Consider the following 20036-nt stretch of genomic DNA (forward strand, 5'->3'; position numbering starts at 1 on the left):
TTGCCAGCGTTGAAGCTATTAGAATAGTGACCTCTTCCTCTACCTCGACCACGACCTCCTCCACGCCCACGACCACGGCCACAGCCTCGACCGCGTCCGCGTCCTCGTCCTTGCCAATTATAACTGGATGAAGCAACATTCACTTCTGGAAGTGGAGCTGATCCAGATGGGCGAGTTTGATGATTCAGCATCACGAGTTGATTATTTTGTTCAGCAACAAGAAGAACGTGCATTAACTCAGAAAATCGAGTGTATCCTTTGGTCTGGTATTGTTCTTGCAGGATTACATTTCCAGGATGAAAAGTTGAGAGCGTTTTTTCGATCATATCATAATCGCTCACTTCTTCGCCACACAAAGCCATCCTGGAGGTGATTCCGAACATAGCGGAATTAAATTCACCAACACTTTTGTAATCCAAGAACCGGAGATTTAACCACTCATGTCTAGCCTTTGGTAAGATCACATATTTCTGGTGATCAAACCTATCTTTGAGTGATTGCCAAAGATCTACAGGATCTTCTTTCGTGATGTACTCATTTTTCAGATTATCGTGGAGCTGGTGGCGTAAAAACACCATGGCTTTTGGCCTTATCCTCATCTGACGTTGTTTTCGACGGATCGATGGTGCTTAAAAGCCCATCCGATCTCAGATGCATTCGTGCATCCGATGCCCATGTCATATAATTTTTTCCAGATACATCAAGGGCAAGGATTTCGAGTCTGGCGAGATTTGACATAATTATCTACATGAATAATAAGTCCATTATTAATTTATTCATGAGATTTTGAGGAGGCAGAGCCTTCTATAATATAATATAAATCTTAACATATGATCGAGAAGGCAGAGCCTATCTTTCTGATCAAGAATGTAGATCTATATGATCAAGGAGGCAGAGCCTACCATTATGATCAAGGAGAAGACATAGTCTTTTTACTCCGTAAATATCTCATATATATATTCTTGAATTTAAAGGAATTTAAAGAAATTTTAAATAAACAAATTCGACATAAATTAGATGTTACCTCAAAAGATTGATCTGTATAGAAACGGTTAGATCGGTTGGAGCAGAGAGACGATCGTGCTGATAACGTGTTGTAGATAATAACACAAATATAGAAGATTATTATATAAATATATATATGTGTGTATGTATATGCTTATGTTTATGCAATTGTGTAATTGCACAAAGAAAGTAGAGAAGAAACGTGATGGTGAGGGAGAGGGTGAGGGACACTAACACATCTCTTTTTACTTTGAAATCTTATATATTGTCTATATCTCACTCTCATCACATATTTATAGGTACAAAACAAATGATGAGTCACTTAATCAAAAGAGATAAACATGACAAGTGTTAAAACATGTGTCATGTTTAGTGATGAATAATCACTTCTTTATAACAAAACCCTAATTATAATATTTTTCCTCATTCACCCTCTTCGTCGTCTACTTGTTTCTTCACCAACCTGATCTAGGGTTTCTTTTCACGCTCACAAAGTTTCTTCCCTTTCTTTCTAATATTCTTACAATTACGAGATATATACGACGATGATCTGCAACGAGTGCGAAAACGACGCCTTTGTCGAAGGAGACGACGGGTTTTTATACTGCCAACGATGCTTTGTTAGGGCTAATGATATTATCCTAACCGCCAGCGACCAAGAGGATTTCTTCGGTGAAGTTGCACCGACGACGTTTCCATTTATATTTACAACGGGAGGATATCGTCGTCGCTTCGGTGACATTGAAAACGGGAGACCGCCGGCTTCGAGATGGACGATAGAGATGTTGCCAAGTGTAGCGGTTGTGGAGAAAGGAGAGTGTGTGATATGTTTGGAGGAATGGGGTAAAGGTGAGGTGGCTACGGAGTTGCCATGTAAACACAAGTATCACTTGGCGTGCGTGAAGAAGTGGTTGAAGATTCACGCCTCGTGTCCTCAGTGTAGATACAAGATGCCTCTTGAAGGTGAAGGAGAAGTGGTGAAAAACGTTGGTACTAGCGTTGATGTTGGTGTTGATGAAGATTTTATCGACTATTATGATTCTGATTGAAACGAATGACTAATAGAGTAATGATCTTTTCAACTTATTATTGGTTTTTTTTGGGTGTGTTTTGTTTTATTTCTTAGTGGAGAAGTGATTTTTTCGTTTTATTTAAGCATGGTTAGGATCTATTGGAATAAATCCATGATTGAGGATTGTATGATTGAGTCAAACTCGCAGTAAGCAAATGCTAACAAGATACTATATAGGGGAGTTTGAAGGACTCTAGAATGAAAGAAGGTTACACAAATAGTGAGAAATATTCAAAGCAACCGGACACAAAATGTTTATGATTCACTAATCTAAGAACTTGTGAATCATCTTTTCTCAAACCAAGTACATGCGGCCAATCATCGATTTTGTAGTCAATAAATATGCCTCTTTCTCATGTTGTATACTTGGAAGCAACTTTCTTAATCAATCAAACAAAACATTTCCCCATCATAAACTTATATAAAAAAAGGAAAAAAGGTCATGTCATGCTTACAACTTTGTCAACTTCCACTCCCATTATGCAACATTAGGCTGAACCAGTCCGGGTTAGCCCTGGGCATTCGGGTTCCCGATCGGGTTTTCGGGTTTAGATATATAGAACCCGTTCGGGTTTTGACATTTTTGGGTTGGGTTCGGGTATTACCCGTTCGGGTTCGGGTAATTCAGGTTTACCCGAACTCAATCAAACCATGAACCAAAAATATATATATATATATATATATATTTATATAAATTTTAGAAAACTTGTATATATATAAATATTTAACATTTCATATTAGGACAGAGAAACTAAGATGGCAAAATGGTTAAAGATGCACTCTTAAATGTTCAAGGTTATAGTTCAAATCTCCTAGGATGCATATTTTTACATTTAATTCGGGTCAGTTCGGGTGGGCATTTGGGTTTGGATAAAATGCCTAGGGCTAGTCTGGGTAATGGAGAATTGCGCCGTGAGAACTTGACAGGATCCATGGATGCCATCACCACATCCCAATAGGACATGCAACAAAATAACCATTCAGCCTAAAAGTCTAATATCTGTTAATGGCCAATTCAACAACATAAGATAGAAATCGAAGATTTAGTGTTTATCATATAGTAAAGGACGGACTCAGCTTCAGAATTTTGCTGGTAAAAGGTACATTTTTTAAACAGCGAAAATTTGAGGGCCTTTTTGTTGCAATAACTCCAATATCAAAACCTCCACCGCCAAATCCTAAACGCCCGAAGCCAGGTTTTGCCGCAAAAGTTTTGAACGCAAATCTTCGTCGATCTAATTTAGGGTTTCCTTTATCCCTTGCAAAGTTTCTTACTTTTTTCTCTTTCTAAGTCCTTTCAATTACAATGACTACAATGATCTGCAAGGAGTGCGACAACGAAGCCTTTGACAAAGGAGACGACTGGTTCTTCTACTGCCAACGACGCGGTGTTATGGCTGATGATATAATTCAAACTGGCGTCGACGACGGAGATTTAATCGGTGAAGGTGGAGATATGGGTGGTGTTGATTGACCCAATTTAACAGAGTGGACTTAGCGCGTTCTATTTCATGATTTCAGATCGAAATGTTGTCGATGTTCAATAACAAGAATTTTGTAAACCTGGTCAGGGTACTGTGAGTAAAAGGAACCTTTCACCAGCATCTTGATATTTGAATATGCTCCAAACGGATCACTCTTTGAGCATTTACACTGTGAGTGATTACTTGACAAAAACTACAATGTCTTATGTTTTGGCTCGTTTTATTTGTGATCTAAATGAGAAAGCAAATCATTTATCTTTCCTTTTTGGGTCACAATTGCAATGGGTTCAGCATATTGGAAAATAACCGTTGTAAAAAAGGCCAACTGTGCAATATACAAGGAAAAACTTGAGTATTTTTATTTAACTTTTGTGAGGCTTGTACAATGCTTATTTTCCAATTCCAAATCTCAATATTTTCCAACGGCTATATTGTATATGGTACGATAAACAACCAAACGGCACCGTTTAAAGGCTGAGAGAGAGAGAAGTCTTATTTTAACACTCGACGCTCCCTTTCTCTTTGTAAACCTAATTAAATTAAAGTTCTCTCTCTGCTCTCATCGTCTTCTTCCTTGAGAGATAATTTGTTGATTCACTCCCGACAAAATCAAGTTCAAGAGAAGAATCAATCAATCTCTTGCGAGGAGAGATCCACAGTCTCTAGATAAGTTCTCTTCGCTTATTTTATATGAGTTTCTAGATCTTTCTTTGCCTTTTTGATTTTATCCCATTTTAGGGTTTTCAATTTCGATTGTATTGACTCTGTTTTGTTCTTTTCATCCTTTAGCGACGATCAATCACTTCCCAGTTCCTATGAAATCGCCATCTCTAGGTAAGTTCGATTTGATTGTCGTTAGGGTTTTTTTTTTTTGTTTTCTTTTGTCTAATGGCGATAAATAGCTTCGCGATCTCCAATAATTGATATCCCCAGAATTGCTTCTTGGAAATTTTGGGGGTTTTGTTTCTCCGTGTTTCAGGGGATGAATTCGATCAAGCCTTTGCCTAAGGGTGTTCATCTTTCCAAGCGTTCTGGAATTATGATGTTTGACATGACGAGGAAGGTCGTGGAGGAACACGTGTTTAACAGTCTCGACGCAACCAAGGTCCGCAAAAATCAAATTCTCCCCTTCTACTTCGATTTCTTGATCTGGTTCTCTGGATTTCTTCTGACCGATCTCTCTATTTTCAGGTTTCTATCTTTGTGGGTGTTGTTTCGTGCTCTGTCAAGGTTGTGGATGATGGTGAGTATAGCTCCACTATGAATACTTTTTCCACATGATTGAGTCCTAATTCGGAATTATTTTACTGGTTTTGGTTTTCAGGATCAGGCGTTTCCAGAGATGATTTGATTTTGTTGGGAAAAAGATACAGTAAGTTGTGGCGATCTTTTATGTTTGATGCACAAATAAAGGTCACTTCTTAGTTTTCGATTGAGAAACTTATCTTAAGCAATCTGTGGAAACAGCCACTTCAAAGTTTCATGATTTGGAGTCATCCAGTGAAAATTTTGGATTCCGTGGAGGGGCGTTAGCGTTAGCTTCGATATCAGATAATCTCGTTACTGGAAATCAGGATAAAATCTATTGGGAAGCCTAATGGTTATCGAAAGGTATGGGATGACTTTGATGCTACTCAATACTCCTACATAATTTTTGTTAAAACAAAAATCTTACTTTCTTTGATTTTAGTTCTTTCGGTTATTGGTTTTCAATTTTGTGTCTTGGGTTTCAAAATCGTTTACTTTGTCTATAGTTTTGTGTGTGTCTGTGCTCCTTATAGGTTTGGTTTTCCCTTGTGTATTATACGTTTTTGGTTGCTTGCCAATTAACTAGTCTCACGCTCACTCATGTGATGAGATAGTCATAACTAAAATTGTTATGTATTGGTATGCAATACTCTTTGTCCTGTTTCTATCGAGGTAATCTAAATTACCTCTCTGCTTGTCCTTGTCCCTAGTCACCTAAGCAAAAAATACAAATGCCTCGGTTTGGCTGAGGTGATTTAAATTACCTCTCTGCTTGTCCATGTTCCTTGAATGCATGGGGTTCCTAGTCACCTGAAAATACAAATGCCTCGGTTTCTGAGGTAATATAAATTATCTCTCTACTCTTCCCTGTCTCTTGAATGCAGATGGTTTCCTAGTCACCTGAGCAAAGACACAAATGCCTCGGTTTGGATGAGGTAATCTAAATTATCTCTCAGCTTGTCCTTGTCCCTATCGGTTTGATTGTCCCTGTCCCTTGAATGCATACAGGTTCCTAGTCACCTGAAAATACAAATGCCTCGGTTTCTGAGGTAATATTAATTACTTCTCTGCTTGTCCCTGTCCCTTGAATGCATATGGGTTCCTATGGGTTCCTAGTCACCTGAGCAAAGAAACAAATGCCTCGGTTTGGCTGAGGTAATCAAAATTACCTCTAAGCTTGTCCCTGTCCCTATAGGTTTAATTGTCCATGTCCCTACTGTCCCCGTCCCTTGAATGCATCTGGGTTCCTAGTCACCTGAGCAAAGAAACAAATGCCTTGGCTTGGCTGAAGTAATCTAAATTACCTCTCTGCTTGTCCCTGTCCCTATCGGTTTAATTGTCCCTGTCCCTTGAATGTATTCGGGTTTCTAGTCACCTGAGCAAAGAAACTAATGCCTTGGTTTATTTAAGGTAATTTTAATTACCTCTCTGCTTGTCCATGACCCTTGAATGTATCAAGTTCCTAGTCGCCTGAGCAAAGAAACAAATGCCTCGGTTTGGCTGAGTTAATCTAAATTACCTCTCAGCTTGTCCTTGTCCCTATCGGTTTAATTATCCCTGCCCCTACTGTCCCTGTCCCTTGAATTCATCTGGGTTCCTAGTCACCTGAGAAAAGAAACAAATGCCTTGGTTTGGCTGAGGTAATTTAAATTACCTCTCTGCTTGTCCTTGTCCCTATCGGTTTAATTGTCCTTGTCCCTTGAATGTATTCGGGTTTCTAGTCACCTGAGCAAAGAAACTAATGCCTCGGTTTATTTGAGGTAATTTAAATTACCTCTCTGCTTGTCCATGTCCCTTGAATGTAGAGTTAAATTACCTCTCTGCTTGTCCATGTCCCTTGAATGTATAGAGTTCCTAGTCGCCTGAGTAAAGAAACAAATGCCTCGGTTTAGCTGAGGTAATTTAAATTACCTCTCAGCTTGTCCCTTTCCCTATCGGTATGATTGTCCCTATCCCTTTCAATGCATACAGGTTTCTCGTCACCTTAGCAAATAAAAAAATGCCTTTATGCTTGTCCATGTCCTATCGGTATAATTGTCCCTGTCCCTTGAATGTATTCGGGTTTCTAGTCACCTGAGCAAAGAAACAAATGCCTCGGTTTATTTGAGGTAATTTAAATTACCTCTCTACTTGTCCATGTCCCTTGAATGCATTAGGTTCCTAGTCGCCTGAGCAAAGAAACAAATGCCTCGGTTTAGCTGAGGTAATTTAAAGTACCTCTCAGCTTGTCCTTGTCCCTATCGGTATGATAGTCCCTGTCCCTTGAATGCATATGGGTTCCTAGTCACCTGAGCAAAGAAACAAATGCCTTGGTATGGCTGAGGTAATTTAAATTACCTCTCTGCTTGTCCCTGTCACTATCGGATTAATTTTCCTTGTCCCTGGAATGTATTCGGGTTTCTAGTCACCTGAGCAAAGAAACTAATGCCTCGGTTTATTTGAGGTAATTTAAATTACCTCTCTGTTTGTCCTTGTCCCTTGAATGTATCAAGTTCCTAGTCGCCTGAGCAAAGAAACAAATGCCTCGGTTTAGCTGAGGTAATTTAAATTACCTCTCAGCTTGTCCCTGTCCATATCAGTATGATTGTCCTTGTCCCTTTGAATGCATACAGGTTTCTCGTCACCTGAGCAAAGAAAACAAATGCCTCTATGCTTGTCCTTGTCCTATCGGTATAATTGTCCCTGTCCTATCGGTATAATTGTCCCTGTCCCTTGAATGTATTCGGGTTTCTAGTCACCTGAGCAAAGAAACAAATGCCTCAGTTTATTTGAGGTAATTTAAATTACCTCTCTGCTTGTCCCTGTCCCTTGAATGCATCAGGTTCCCAGTCGCCTGAGCAAAGAAACAAATGCCTCGGTTTAGCTGAGGTAATTTAAAGTACCTCTCAGCTTGTCCATGTCCCTATCGGTATGATTGTCCCTGTCCCTTGAATGCATCTGGGTTCCTAGTCACCTGAGCAAAGAAACAAATGCCTTGGTTTGGTTGAGGTAATTTAAATTACCTCTCTGCTTGTACCTGTTGTTATCGGTTTAATTATCCATGTCCCTTGATTGTATTCGGGTTTCTAGTCACCTGAGCAAAGAAATAAATGCCTCAGTTTATTTGAGGTAATTTAAATTACCTCTCTGCTTGCCCCTGTCCCTTGAATGTATCAGGTTCCTAGTCGCTTGAACAAAGTAAAAATGTCTCAGTTTAGTTGAGGTTATTTAAATTACCTCTCAGCTTGTCCCTGTCCCTATCGGTATGATTGTCCATGTCCCTATCGGTATGATTGTCCCTGTCCCTTTGAATGTATATGGGTTTCTCGTCACCTGAGCAAAGAAAACAAATGCCTCGGTTTGGCTGGGGTAATTTAAATTACCTCTCTGCTTGTCCCTGTCCCTATCTGTTTAATTGTCCATGTCCCTTAATGTATTTGGGTTCCTAGTCACCTGAGCAAAGAAAACAAATGCCTTGGTTTGGGTGAGGTAATTTAAATTACCTCTCTCCTTGTCCATGTCCCTATCGGTTTGGTTGTCCTTGTCTCTATAATGCATTCAGGTTCCTAGTCACATGGTGCTAAAAGCAAATGCCTCGGTTGTTGAGGTAATCTAAATTACCACTTTGATTGTTCCTGGTCATGATCTCTGATTATCAAATGAAGCAGTCCCAAATCTTTAAACTGCTTGGGTTGTAGAATTATTACATCCATGGAGCATGCGTGATCACGCTTACATTTAATCTGAGGTATGTGAATTTTTTGATATTCTACGTCTGAAAATCAGGTATGTGAATTTCTATTTCTTAAGGTTAATATTTTCTGTTGTTTACAAAATTCATTACCGTGTGTACCCATTCTCGACAAGTAGCAAAAACTTACATAGGTTTTCTAACATCGCTTTTTTATCTTTCTTCGCATGCAGTTGTTCTCGGGTTTCTGAAGATCGTCGTAAGAGTTTCAGGTTATTCTTTAGCTCCCTTTGCAGTTTGCATGCAGTTCTCGGGGTTTTTGTCTGTTTACTTCAAATGTAGCCGTGTTACCATGTAGATGACTAGGAGACAGGAATTTTATTTTTGAAGATCGCATAGCTGGTTGGGGTTGTCATTTCTATTTTGATTAATTTATATATGATGTTTACATTGTTGAAAGAGCAAACTATTTTTTCTCTAACTAATGTGGAAGATTATTACAATGAGTGTTTTATTGTCTGTGTTGGTTCATATTTGATTCTTAGGGAAGCTTATATCTGAAATCTCTTTTGCATTTTTAAGCTGTGTTTGTTGGTTGTCTTGTTATTGTTGTATACACCCTTGTTTGTTTGGGTTTTCCCAGTGATGACATGTCTACAATTGTTTGTCTTGGTAGGATCTTGTTTCCTGTATACAACTTACAGCCCCCCGCTAGCTGCCCCGCTAACAATTCATTATATAGATGTTCAAACAAATACAATTAAAAAGTGGTATACACGTTTGAAAATCAAACATCTTAATTGTCTTAGTTGATTCTTAGAGAAGCTTATGTTTGAATTCTCTTTTGCATTTTTGGCTGTATTGGTTGTCTTCTTGTTATTGTTGTTGTATACCCTTGTTTGTTTGCAATTTCAAAGTGATGATGTCCACAATTTGGCTGTAATTGTTCATTTTTATGATATTGTGTGTTTCTATCATTTATGTTGTTCTTTTCATTTTATTGTGAATTTGTCTCTTTAACCTAATTTTTAGAAATAGGTACATCTGCTCTCGTAAGATAGTTATTTAAAGCTATCTATCTTGATCTGAAATGTGTCTCACATAGCCTGCTTGTTACGGTTGAAGCTGAATAATGCATGAGTTCTTTTAGTTTTGTAAATCTTATGGCATCTGATTTGAGTGTGTTTCATGTTACCTTTTCTTTCTTGGTCCTATTCTTGTTATGATCTGACCTTGGTTATATGGGATTCAGCCAGAGGTGGATGCATGTTTAGATGTTATTCCTGTTGCAATCATCATCATGTAAAGTTTGCTTGCACTCACTTTGTGATCAGTGTCTCTGCTTCTATTGTTTGCGCTCTTAGAAGTTAGAGTTGACTGCTAAGTTTAAGCTTTTTTTTTCAACTTGCTATATACTAATGCTTTTTCGTTTAGTCAGTCAAATTTCCATGGAACACTGAGCTGGTGTTAATTTTAATATTTGGTAGGGTCTTGTTTCCTATATACAAAGATCACAACTACACATTTATTTGTGGCAATTGATCTTGATTAAGAAAAATTTACTTACATGCAGTGTGAGTGTTACTACAGTGTTTTTTGTTTGTTTGATGTGTTTTATTTAGTATAAAGACTAAATTATCTTTGGTGTTCACATTGTTGAAAGAGCAAAGTATGTCTTCTCTGACTAGTGTAAAATGAGTGTCTTGTCGGTGTTGGTTCATATTTGATTATTAGAGAAGCTTATGTCTGAAATATGTCATGCTTGTCTTGATGTGATCCATTCGTCTAATGGAAAGATGTGAAGCTATGTGCTATATCCATCCAGTGGTCGAACTATCTTACCAACATTAATTTGTTGTTTTCCTCCCATAAAATTAAATCGTACATGTAGTGACACATCGACAAAACCAGTACAATCTCCTATGAAAATTTACAATTTTCCCATAAAATTTAACTGATGACACATCGACAACACACTATAACAATCTTCTATAAAATGTCGCTCTTCTTAAAGATAAAATAAAACTTCTGTGAATGCTCTATTTCATTTGATATTGAATACAATAGTATAGTTTGTTGATTATTTGGAAATACTTATTACCTGATGAAGTAAACTTGATTTACCAAGAAACATGCGTCTTTTCGCATTTTCCTCCTCTATCCTCCATGTTTTCTTACCATAAAGCAAATCTTTTCTCATGATAAAGAGGAAAAACAAATTTGTATGGATCATGTCAATTTAAAGAAGGGTCGACATGATCCATATGTTTAAGATCAGACATTGCAATGAAAAAGTTATCATTTTGCCATCAACATAACACTAATCATTTAATTTCTATTGATCCATTAAAAGAAGGGAAAAGACAAGTCAAAACTGAAAGAATAAAACAGAGATTTTCAGAGACCTGTTCTAAATGCAGGACCTTAAGAATTCGATATGAGATGACAAGAACGATACAACCCTGAGTTTTGTTTACATTTCATGTCTTTATCCTCCCCCAAACTTGTTGAAAATTGAAATACTGTCATAAAGGCATAGAAATACCTGCAGTTTCATATAAAAGATAAGAGTGATGCCCAGAATCATTGACAAATTACTAACTAGCACTGATGAATTATGCCAATTTAATTTAGTAAACGTAACCAGGTAGTAACCATGAAACTAGAGCTGCTATAGTGATAAACCGACCATAAGACAACAAATATAACAGTTCCAATCACAAGTAGAATTTCATGAACAGGTAACAATAATCCGACAATCTAAAAGTAAGCAAGACAAAAACAGGGATTAAAAACATATTCATCATAACTGAAAAGGGGATATCAAAAAGCAAAGTTAACACAATCTATCAGGCTCCTGTTACAGCTACGTTAATCAGATAGAAATATACTTTCCCTATTAAGAAGATGGTAAAGTTTTATACTTGAACGTTGGTACTAGCGTTGATGATGATTCTATTGACTATTTTGATTCTGATTGAAACGAATGAATAATAGAGTAATGATCTTTTCAACTTTTTATTGATTTTTTTTTTGGGAGTGTTTTGTTTTATTTCTTAGTGGAGAAGTGACTTTTTCCGTTCATTATTTAAACATGGTTAGGGTCTATTAGAATATAAATCCATAATTGAGAATTGTATAATCCCTTCAAAATTATTGTATAAAGTCATGGTTTTGAGTCAAACTCGCAGTAAGCAAATGCTAACAAGATTCTATATATATATGAGAGTTTGAAGGACTCTAGAATGAAAGAAGGTTACACAAATAGTGAGAAATATTCAAAGCAACCGGACACAAAAATGTTTCTGATTCACTAATCTAAGAACATGTGAATCATATTTACTCAAACCAAGTACATGCGGCCAATCATCAATTTTGTAGTCAATAAATATACCTAGGCAACTTTCTTAATCATCTAGATTCTTAATCTTAATTATATATTTACATAATCTAACAAAACACTAACTTTGAAAGAAAGTAAAAATTCATATACACAAGCTCATGTCATGCTTACAACCTGACAGGATCCATGGATGTCAATGTAAACGTTTTAGCTAAATGAAAGATAAACCCCACTCAGAAACTCACCGCGAGTCCGAAAGTAGGTAAATCACAACCCAAAAGATGACGTTAAGAAGAGAATATCACCTTGAAGGGACTGAGATTCACGGATGATGAGAGGATATGATTCAGATAGTGAGATAAGAGAGAGAGACAGTAAAGAGAAGATGATTATTGATTGATTGTTTTTCCCAAAATGGGATAAGGTTCGTACATAAGCACGTTGGGTCACGCAGGACCACTACAGCTGGCTTAAAAGCATAACCGGGACAAACCGGGTTTACAAAAGTGAAGATAAAGATAAGGTAGAGGGTAACGGTAACTTTATCCTGTTACAATACTCCCCTTGTGGAGAGCAGACTTGTCCTCAAGGCTGAAAATGCGGGAATTTGGCCGTGATATCCTGGTAGAACTCCCATGTTGCTTGTTCTGGAGTCGAACCCTTCCATTGTACCAACACCTTTGTAGCAGCACTGTTGCAGCGTTTGACCACCTTAGTATCCAGGATACGTTCAGGTTCTTTGGAGTTCCCGATGTCAAGGCAGTACTGAGGTAAGACTGGTGGTTCAGATGATGGATTGGGACACAGTTTTAGCTGACTGACATGGAAGACATCGTGTATAGCCGCTGTTGGGGGAAGTGAAAGCTTGTAGGCTACCGCTCCAACCTTGTCAGTTACCTTGAACGGTCCGTAGTACCTTGGTGAGAGTTTGTGTGGAACGTTCCTGGATTTGAGAGAGTTTTGTCGATATGGCTGGAGCTTCAGGTACACATAGTCTCCTATCTGAAACTCTCGAAAGGAACGCCTTGAATCTGCATATTGTTTCATCCTGTTCTGAGCACGGTGTAGATGAAACTTGAGCATAGATATGACCTCTTCCCGTTTCTGTAAACTGCGATCAACAACAATAGAGGAACTTTCCCCAGCTAGGTAAGGGAGATGTGTTGGAGGAGGTTGTCCATATACGATCTCGTAGGGGGTGCAGCGAATGGCTGAGTGATATGTTGTGTTGTACCACCATTCTGCGAGAGGTAACCAGCTGGACCATGTATGCGGAGCCTCAGCACTCATGCAACGTAGATATGTCTCCAAGGTCTTGTTGGTGACCTCGGTTTGACCATCAGTCTGTGGGTGGTAAGCCGTGGAGAACTTTAGATCCACGCCAAGAACCCTGAACAAGTCTTGCCACACTTCGCTGAGGAACGTGGGGTCTCTGTCGCTAACAACGTCTTTTGGCAACCCGTGGAGACGGAAGACATTGTCTAGGAATAACTGAGCAACATCAATAGCTGTGTAGGGGTGAGACAGGGCCATGAAATGTGCGTTCTTACTCAGCCTATCAATAACCACCAATATGCAATGCTTTCCTGAGGATGTGGGTAAGCCTTCCACAAAATCCAAGCTAATAGATTCCCACACACCATTGGGAACAGGGAGAGGGTTGAGCAAACCTGGTTTGGCCGCTAGATCATACTTATTTTTCTGACAGACAGAGCAGTTTCGGACATAGTTCTGTATTTCCGGGCTCATTCGATGCCAAAAGAACAGAGATTTGATCCGATGAAGTGTTGCGTCTCTGCCAGAATGACCTCCTGTGGGTGAATCATGCAGCCACTTGAGAATCTGAAGTTTCAATGCTTGATCGTTTCCCACCACTAGCTTCCCTTTTCGACGTAGCTCATCATTGATGTAGGAGAAAGTGGGATGAGAGTTAGGATCCGCTTGAAGTTCAGCAATGAGCGTCCGCAGATGTGGATCGGTCTGCCACAATAGCTTCAGGGAGTCAAAGAACCCTTGATGAACCTGAGATAGCGTGATTTGTAGCAGTTGAGAACCAGTGACTCGGGACAAAGCATCCGCTGCCACATTGTCTTTGCCTTTCTTGTATTGTACCTCGAAGGTGTAGCCCATGAGCTTAGATAGCCACATGTGTTGGAAGGGGGTGGTTACTTTCTGCTCCATCATGAACTTCAATGATTTCTGATCAGTTTTGACTATGAATGGTCGATGTGCGAGGTATGCATGCCAAACCTGTACAGCGTGGACCACGGCCATAAGTTCCTTCTCATAGACTGATAAAGCTTGGTGTCGTGGTCCTAGAGCTCGACTGATGTAACAGATGGGATGGTTCTCTTGCATGAGCACAGCGCCAATTCCCGTGTTTGAGGCATCAGTCTCGACAATAAAAACCTTCTCAAAGTTCAGTAGTGCCAGCACCGGGGACGAAGACAAAGCTGATTTGAGAGACTGAAATGCCTTGTCTGCATCACCGTTCCATTGAAAGCCCTCCTTTTTTAGAAGGTTGGTGAGAGGACGTGCGATAACACCGTAACCCTGTATGAACCTCCGGTAATAGTTGGCCAATCCTAAGAAGCTGCGGAGCTGCTTCTGGTTGACGGGTACAGGCCATTGCTCGATGACCTTAATCTTAGCAGGATCAGTGCTCACTCCTTCAGTAGAGATAAAGTGACCCAGATACTCTATCATAGTAGCTCCAAAGATACATTTCGAAGGTTTCAAGTACAGTTGCTGGAGGTGTAGTATCCTGAACACTGCGTGGAGATGTTGCAGGTGTTCTTCCCAGGTTTGACTATACACCAAGATATCGTCAAAGAAAACCAGCAGGGATTTCCTGGCCACTGATTCGAACACTTGATTCATGAGTCCTTGGAATGTGCACGGCGCGTTGGTAAGGCCAAAGGGCATTACCAGATACTCATAATGGCCGGAATGGGTTTTGAAAGCAGTTTTGTACACGTCCGTTGGACACATCCTGATTTGGTGGAACCCTGATCGCAGGTCTAGCTTGGAAAAGTACTTTGCACCTCCCAGTTCATCTAGCAGATCTTCGAGTAGGGGAATGGGGTATTTATCTTTGATTGTTTGCTTGTTTAGACCCCTGTAATCAACACAGAGACGCCATGTGCCGTCTTTCTTCTTTACCAGGACGATTGGTGAGGCGTAAGGGCTGGAGCTGTGCTGGATTATTCCCTGATCTAGCATTTCCTGAATCATTTTATCAATGACGTCCTTCTGCAGTGTAGAGTACCGATAGGGACGCAGATTGACTGGATTGGCACCAACCTCCAGAGGGATTCGGTGATCATGCCCTTCTCTGAATGGTGGTAGGCTTGTTGGTTCGTCAAACAGACACCTGAATGACTCCAGCAGCATCTGCAAATTCGGGTCATCAGAGTGCTCAATATTACGTGCCGCTATATGGTGAAACAACGCCTCAGGTTCCCCACACTGAGATGTGGACGCGTTTGTCTCTTGCAGCTGTAGAAGAGCAATTTGAGGTCTCTGTTGCATGATCTTGTTTAGACTTCCTCCTTTAATGACTTTACAGCCTCCCTTAGTGACTCCCCTTAGTGAATGCTTGATTCCATTGAACGTGAACTCCATCTTCAAGTTCAAGAAGTCCCACAATATAGGGCCCAATGGAACCAGCCACTGCACGCCTAGAACCAGATCACAACAGTCGAGACGGAGTGTTCTAAACTCAGCTTCGAAGGAGTACCCCTGTACCTTCCAAGGGAATGTGTAGCACTTGTGACTAGATGTCATCACCCCATTGGCTGATTCGACTGACATCGGCCTGGTCTCTTCCAGTTTACAGCCCATTTCTTTAGCTAACCGAAGGTCGATAAAGTTGTGGGTGCTACCTGGATCAACTAGGATATGCAGCTTCCTCTTACCACTTTGGCCAACAAACCTCATACATGTGAAAGTTGTTGATCCGTTCAGCGCATTGATGGATATCTTTGGCGAGTTCTCCACTAGTTCCTCTGCCAATTCCTCCACTGTTACGATTGACATCTCCTCATCGTCACTCGCTTCCTCGTCATCTAGGTCCAAAACGAAAATCTGGGACCTCTTGTGTTTCAAATGATGGCCAGGTGTATAAGGCTCCTCACAGAACATACAGAGACCCTTAGACCTCCTCTCCTGCATCTCCTCATAGGTGTATTTTCTGGGCAGCTTCTCCGAGGTAGGTTTAGGATTATAACCGGTTTTGGACGTTTGAGCCTTGTTACCTTCAGGATTTGGAAGTATGGCAGGGAGTTGTTTCTGAGGGTAATGGTTGCTTGTCTTTTGGTATGAATTGAAGGGAGCTCTCTGTGGCTTCTGTGTTACACAGATGAGGTATGATTCGTGTAACTTTGCAAGTCGAGCTGCTTCAGCTATCGTTGCAGGCTTGAACTGACGGACATGAAGAGCTAAGTGATGGTGGAGGTTCGTGAGAAAGATGCTGAGCGCGTGTTGCTCTGGCAGAGTCAACCTGGTTAGAGCATTCTCAAACCTCTCCAAATAGTCCTCGACCAAATCCCCTGACTGCTTAGTGCTCACCAACTCAGATAAGGGATCATCGATTACCTCGGCGAACCTACCAGACAAAGCTATAATATACTCAGTCCAAGATGGGAATCTTCCAAACCTGCTCTCAAGGAAGTTGTGGTGCCATTGTAACGCCTTTCCCACCATGTGTACTGATGCCATATGTACTTTATGCTCTGGGGGTGTGCCGTCCAGATGAAAGAACTGCTCCACTCGGTAAAGCCAGTCTTGTAAGAGTGAGCCATCAAACACCGGAAAACCGATCTTAGATAAACGACCGGACAGGCTTTTGGTCATCTATCTGCTTGTTCATGGTTTGTAAGCGTGTAGCGTGTGCGTCACCCATGGCTTGCTTTGTCCGACGATCTGAAACGGCTCTGATACCAATGTAAACGTTTTAGCTAAATGAAAGATAAACCCCACTCAGAAACTCACCGCGAGTCCGAAAGTAGGTAAATCACAACCCAAAAGATGACGTTAAGAAGAGAATATCACCTTGAAGGGACTGAGATTCACGGATGATGAGAGGATATGATTCAGATAGTGAGATAAGAGAGAGAGACAGTAAAGAGAAGATGATTATTGATTGATTGTTTTTCCCAAAATGGGATAAGGTTCGTACATAAGCACGTTGGGTCACGCAGGACCACTACAGCTGGCTTAAAAGCATAACCGGGACAAACCAGGTTTACAAAAGTGAAGATAAAGATAAGGTAGAGGGTAACGGTAACTTTATCCTGTTACAGTCAATGTCATCATCGCATATAAAAGTCCCAACAGGAGTGATAGGACATGCAAAAAAAATAACCATTCAGCATAAAACTCTCATATCTGTTTATGATAGAGATCGAAAACTAAAGAGAATCTTACCACAATAGAGATCGAAAACTAAAGAGAATCTTACCACAATATGAACCTAAAATCCTAAGCATCGAACTAAACCAAGAAGGGAGCTGAAGATAACTAATTAGTGTTTATTAAAGGACGGACTCTGCTGCAGAATTTTGCTGGTAATGGGTACATTTTTAAAACAAAGAAAATTTGAGGGCCTTTTTTGCAATAACTCCAAGATCAAAACCCCTAATTACCTGCTCCTCCGCCGCCAAATCCTAAACGCCCGAAGCCAAGTTTCGCCGGTTTCCTTTATCCCTCGCAAAGCTTCTTCCTTTTTCGTCTTTCTAAGTCCTTTCGATTACAATGACTACAATGATCTGCAAGGAGTGCGACAACGAAGCCTTTGACGAAGCAGACGACGGGTTTTTCTACTGCCAACGATGCGGTGTTATGGCTGAAGATATAATCCAAACCGGCGTCGACGACGGAGATCTCATCGGTGAAGGTGGAGATACCCAAGGCGCAATGTATAACAACATACATCGCCGTATTATACCACACCTAATCACTCCTTCACAGCCTCGTTACACAGATGAAACAGTTCGTTACTCTCAGTTTCGATCTCAGCTACAATCCTTGAGCCAGATTCCCAAATCCGGACACGAGAAGAAGGATTTGTTCCGTGAAGTGAAGAGAGAGCCTGAGAGTTATCCCGAGGATGTTGAGCCTGCGGATTTTGGAGCAGAGCCTTTGAGTTATGAAGATTATTACGATGAGGCTAGAGATAGATATGTTAAAGCTTTTCTGATGATGGTTACTTATCAATGTGATGCTTTGGTTGACAAGTTCAATGTCACTCCTTTGATTATTGGTTTGGTTGGACCTATCTGTTTACGTTACGTGGCTCTCTCTGGCGTCTACGATGATGATTGGGCTGATAACGCCATTCGTGACTCCGAGCGTCAATCAGAAGATGGTAAAGTTTCAAACTTGATGTTTTGTTCATTCCAAATTTAGCATCAAGAAGAAGAGTTCTCTATTGTTTTTTGTGTGATTCTGTTTGTTACTAACTCTCATTCTTGTTGGTGTCTCGCAGGTGGTGAGTTAAAAGATGCTAAGAGGCCTAAAACACACAGAGCCGAGCCTCGTAACTTAGATGGTAAAAGAGCAGTGACGATATGGGTTGGTATGCTTAAAAAGACTCTGCCTTTATCGAGATCTTTGGCTATATCTTTCCTTGCTTGTCACAAAGCGGGAGCGACTGTTCTACCCACGGACATTGTGAGATGGGCACGGGAAGGAAAGCTTCCGTATTTGTCTTGTTTTCTCGAGATTCGTGAGAAAATGGGAGAGCGATCAGCTGCGTGTCCTGTGAAAACGAGCATAATGGCTAGGCCTTTTCAGATTGTTTCTGCTCAGATGTTAGAATCACGAGCTGCTTTGATTGCTGATTTTATAGGTTTACCTTTGCCTCCTGTGAATTTCTATGGTATAGCTTCAAACTATCTAAAGCGTTTGTCTATTCCTGAGGATAAGATTCTTGATCTGGTGCGTCTTATACAGAACTGGTCGATGCCTCCAGAGTTATATCTATCGAAGAACGAGCTGAAGCTTCCTACCCGTGTGTGTGTCATGTCTATACTGATTGTAGCTATACGGATGCTTTATAACATCAATGGCTTTGGTGTATGGGAACGGAGTTTGGGGTTAGTTAATGCTAGTGAGAAGGATCTCGTTTCTGACGAGTTTGATTCTCCGGTTCATGATGAGGAGGATGTTTCAGAGACAAATTTGGCTGATGCAGAGCCATCAGATGTCAGGAAAGCAACCAAATTTGATACCGAGGAGCTTCTGAAGAACCTTGAAGCGAAATATTATGAGGTCGCTGCTTCAGAAACCCTTGAATCCGAGAGGGATCTGTTGTCATATTTATCACTCGGGAAAAACGACTTCTTTGCTGGTTTAGAAGAAGATTTACCTAATGATACATACAGAACTGTTGATAACTTGTGGAATAGTTATCCAAAAGACGAGGTAAGAATCTGCTTATATTAATTATGCTTCAGATTCTTATTAGAATAATCTGAAGAAATTAGTTCTTTAAAAGGTTGCATATAAACTGTCTCTTTTGATGTAGGAATTAGATCGGTTTAGGACTCCATCCAAGAGGGGAAGAGATAGGGAAGATGATCTATCACTTAACCAACTTTCTATAGATGGTAGTAGTCCTTTAAGGAGTAACCAAAGTGTATCAATGGATATTGATCTATCTTCAGAACACCAAGTTTCATCATCACCAGAGAATCATCATCAAGAGGAGACATTAAAGGAGAGAGCGATAAAAAGACTAACTACAGACATGGGAGAGAACTTGTTCTGTTACATACCACCTCGTGTGAAGATAAAGAGACTAGACTATCTTCAATATGTGAGGAAAAAGGAAGATGGAGCATTGATATATGCGGCTCACGCGGATTACTACATTCTTTTGCGGGCTTGTGCTAAGGTTGCTGAGGTTGATGTGAGGAATATGCATAGAGGTGTGTTGAACTTTGAGAGGAGATTGGCTTGGATTGAGAAAAGGATAGATCAGGTTTTACATCTAACTCCACCTTTTATGACATGTGACAACTGTTGTGATGGTGAGAATGTTGGTGGAGAACAAGATGATTCATACACTAACACATCAACATGATTCATACGCTAACACTTATGTTCATAAATTTTTGTTGTAATAACAATATTTGTAACTTTATAATTCCAATTAATCCAGTTTTTTGTTGTAATATGTCTCCTGTGTTCTTCCCTATTACCCTATATTTA

The 20036-nt window shown here is 40.1% G+C and overlaps 2 protein-coding genes across 3 annotated transcripts; both read left to right on the forward strand.

Moving 5' to 3' along the window:
• LOC104710204 (DNA mismatch repair protein MLH3-like) lies at positions 4012–5445 on the forward strand. Of its 2 annotated transcripts, none has more exons than XM_010426766.2 (5): positions 4012–4395; positions 4495–4666; positions 4753–4804; positions 4886–4933; positions 5029–5445. In XM_010426766.2, exons 2-5 carry the CDS (start codon positions 4544–4546, stop codon positions 5157–5159), a joined length of 354 nt encoding a protein of 117 aa, XP_010425068.1. In that variant the 5' UTR covers positions 4012–4395; positions 4495–4543; the 3' UTR covers positions 5160–5445. The 2 variants fall into 2 exon arrangements, with proteins under 2 accessions (XP_010425068.1, XP_010425069.1); XM_010426767.2 differs by having other exon boundaries at positions 4013–4395; positions 4541–4666.
• LOC104710205 (TATA box-binding protein-associated factor RNA polymerase I subunit B-like) lies at positions 17367–20001 on the forward strand. The gene is made up of 3 exons (XM_010426768.2): positions 17367–18189; positions 18310–19247; positions 19351–20001. The coding sequence occupies exons 1-3, from the start codon at positions 17577–17579 to the stop codon at positions 19906–19908; spliced, it is 2109 nt and encodes a 702-aa protein (XP_010425070.1). The 5' UTR covers positions 17367–17576; the 3' UTR covers positions 19909–20001.

Source organism: Camelina sativa, chromosome 9 (genome assembly GCF_000633955.1).
Source record: "Camelina sativa cultivar DH55 chromosome 9, Cs, whole genome shotgun sequence".
In the NCBI taxonomy this organism is placed as follows: domain Eukaryota; kingdom Viridiplantae; phylum Streptophyta; class Magnoliopsida; order Brassicales; family Brassicaceae; genus Camelina; species Camelina sativa.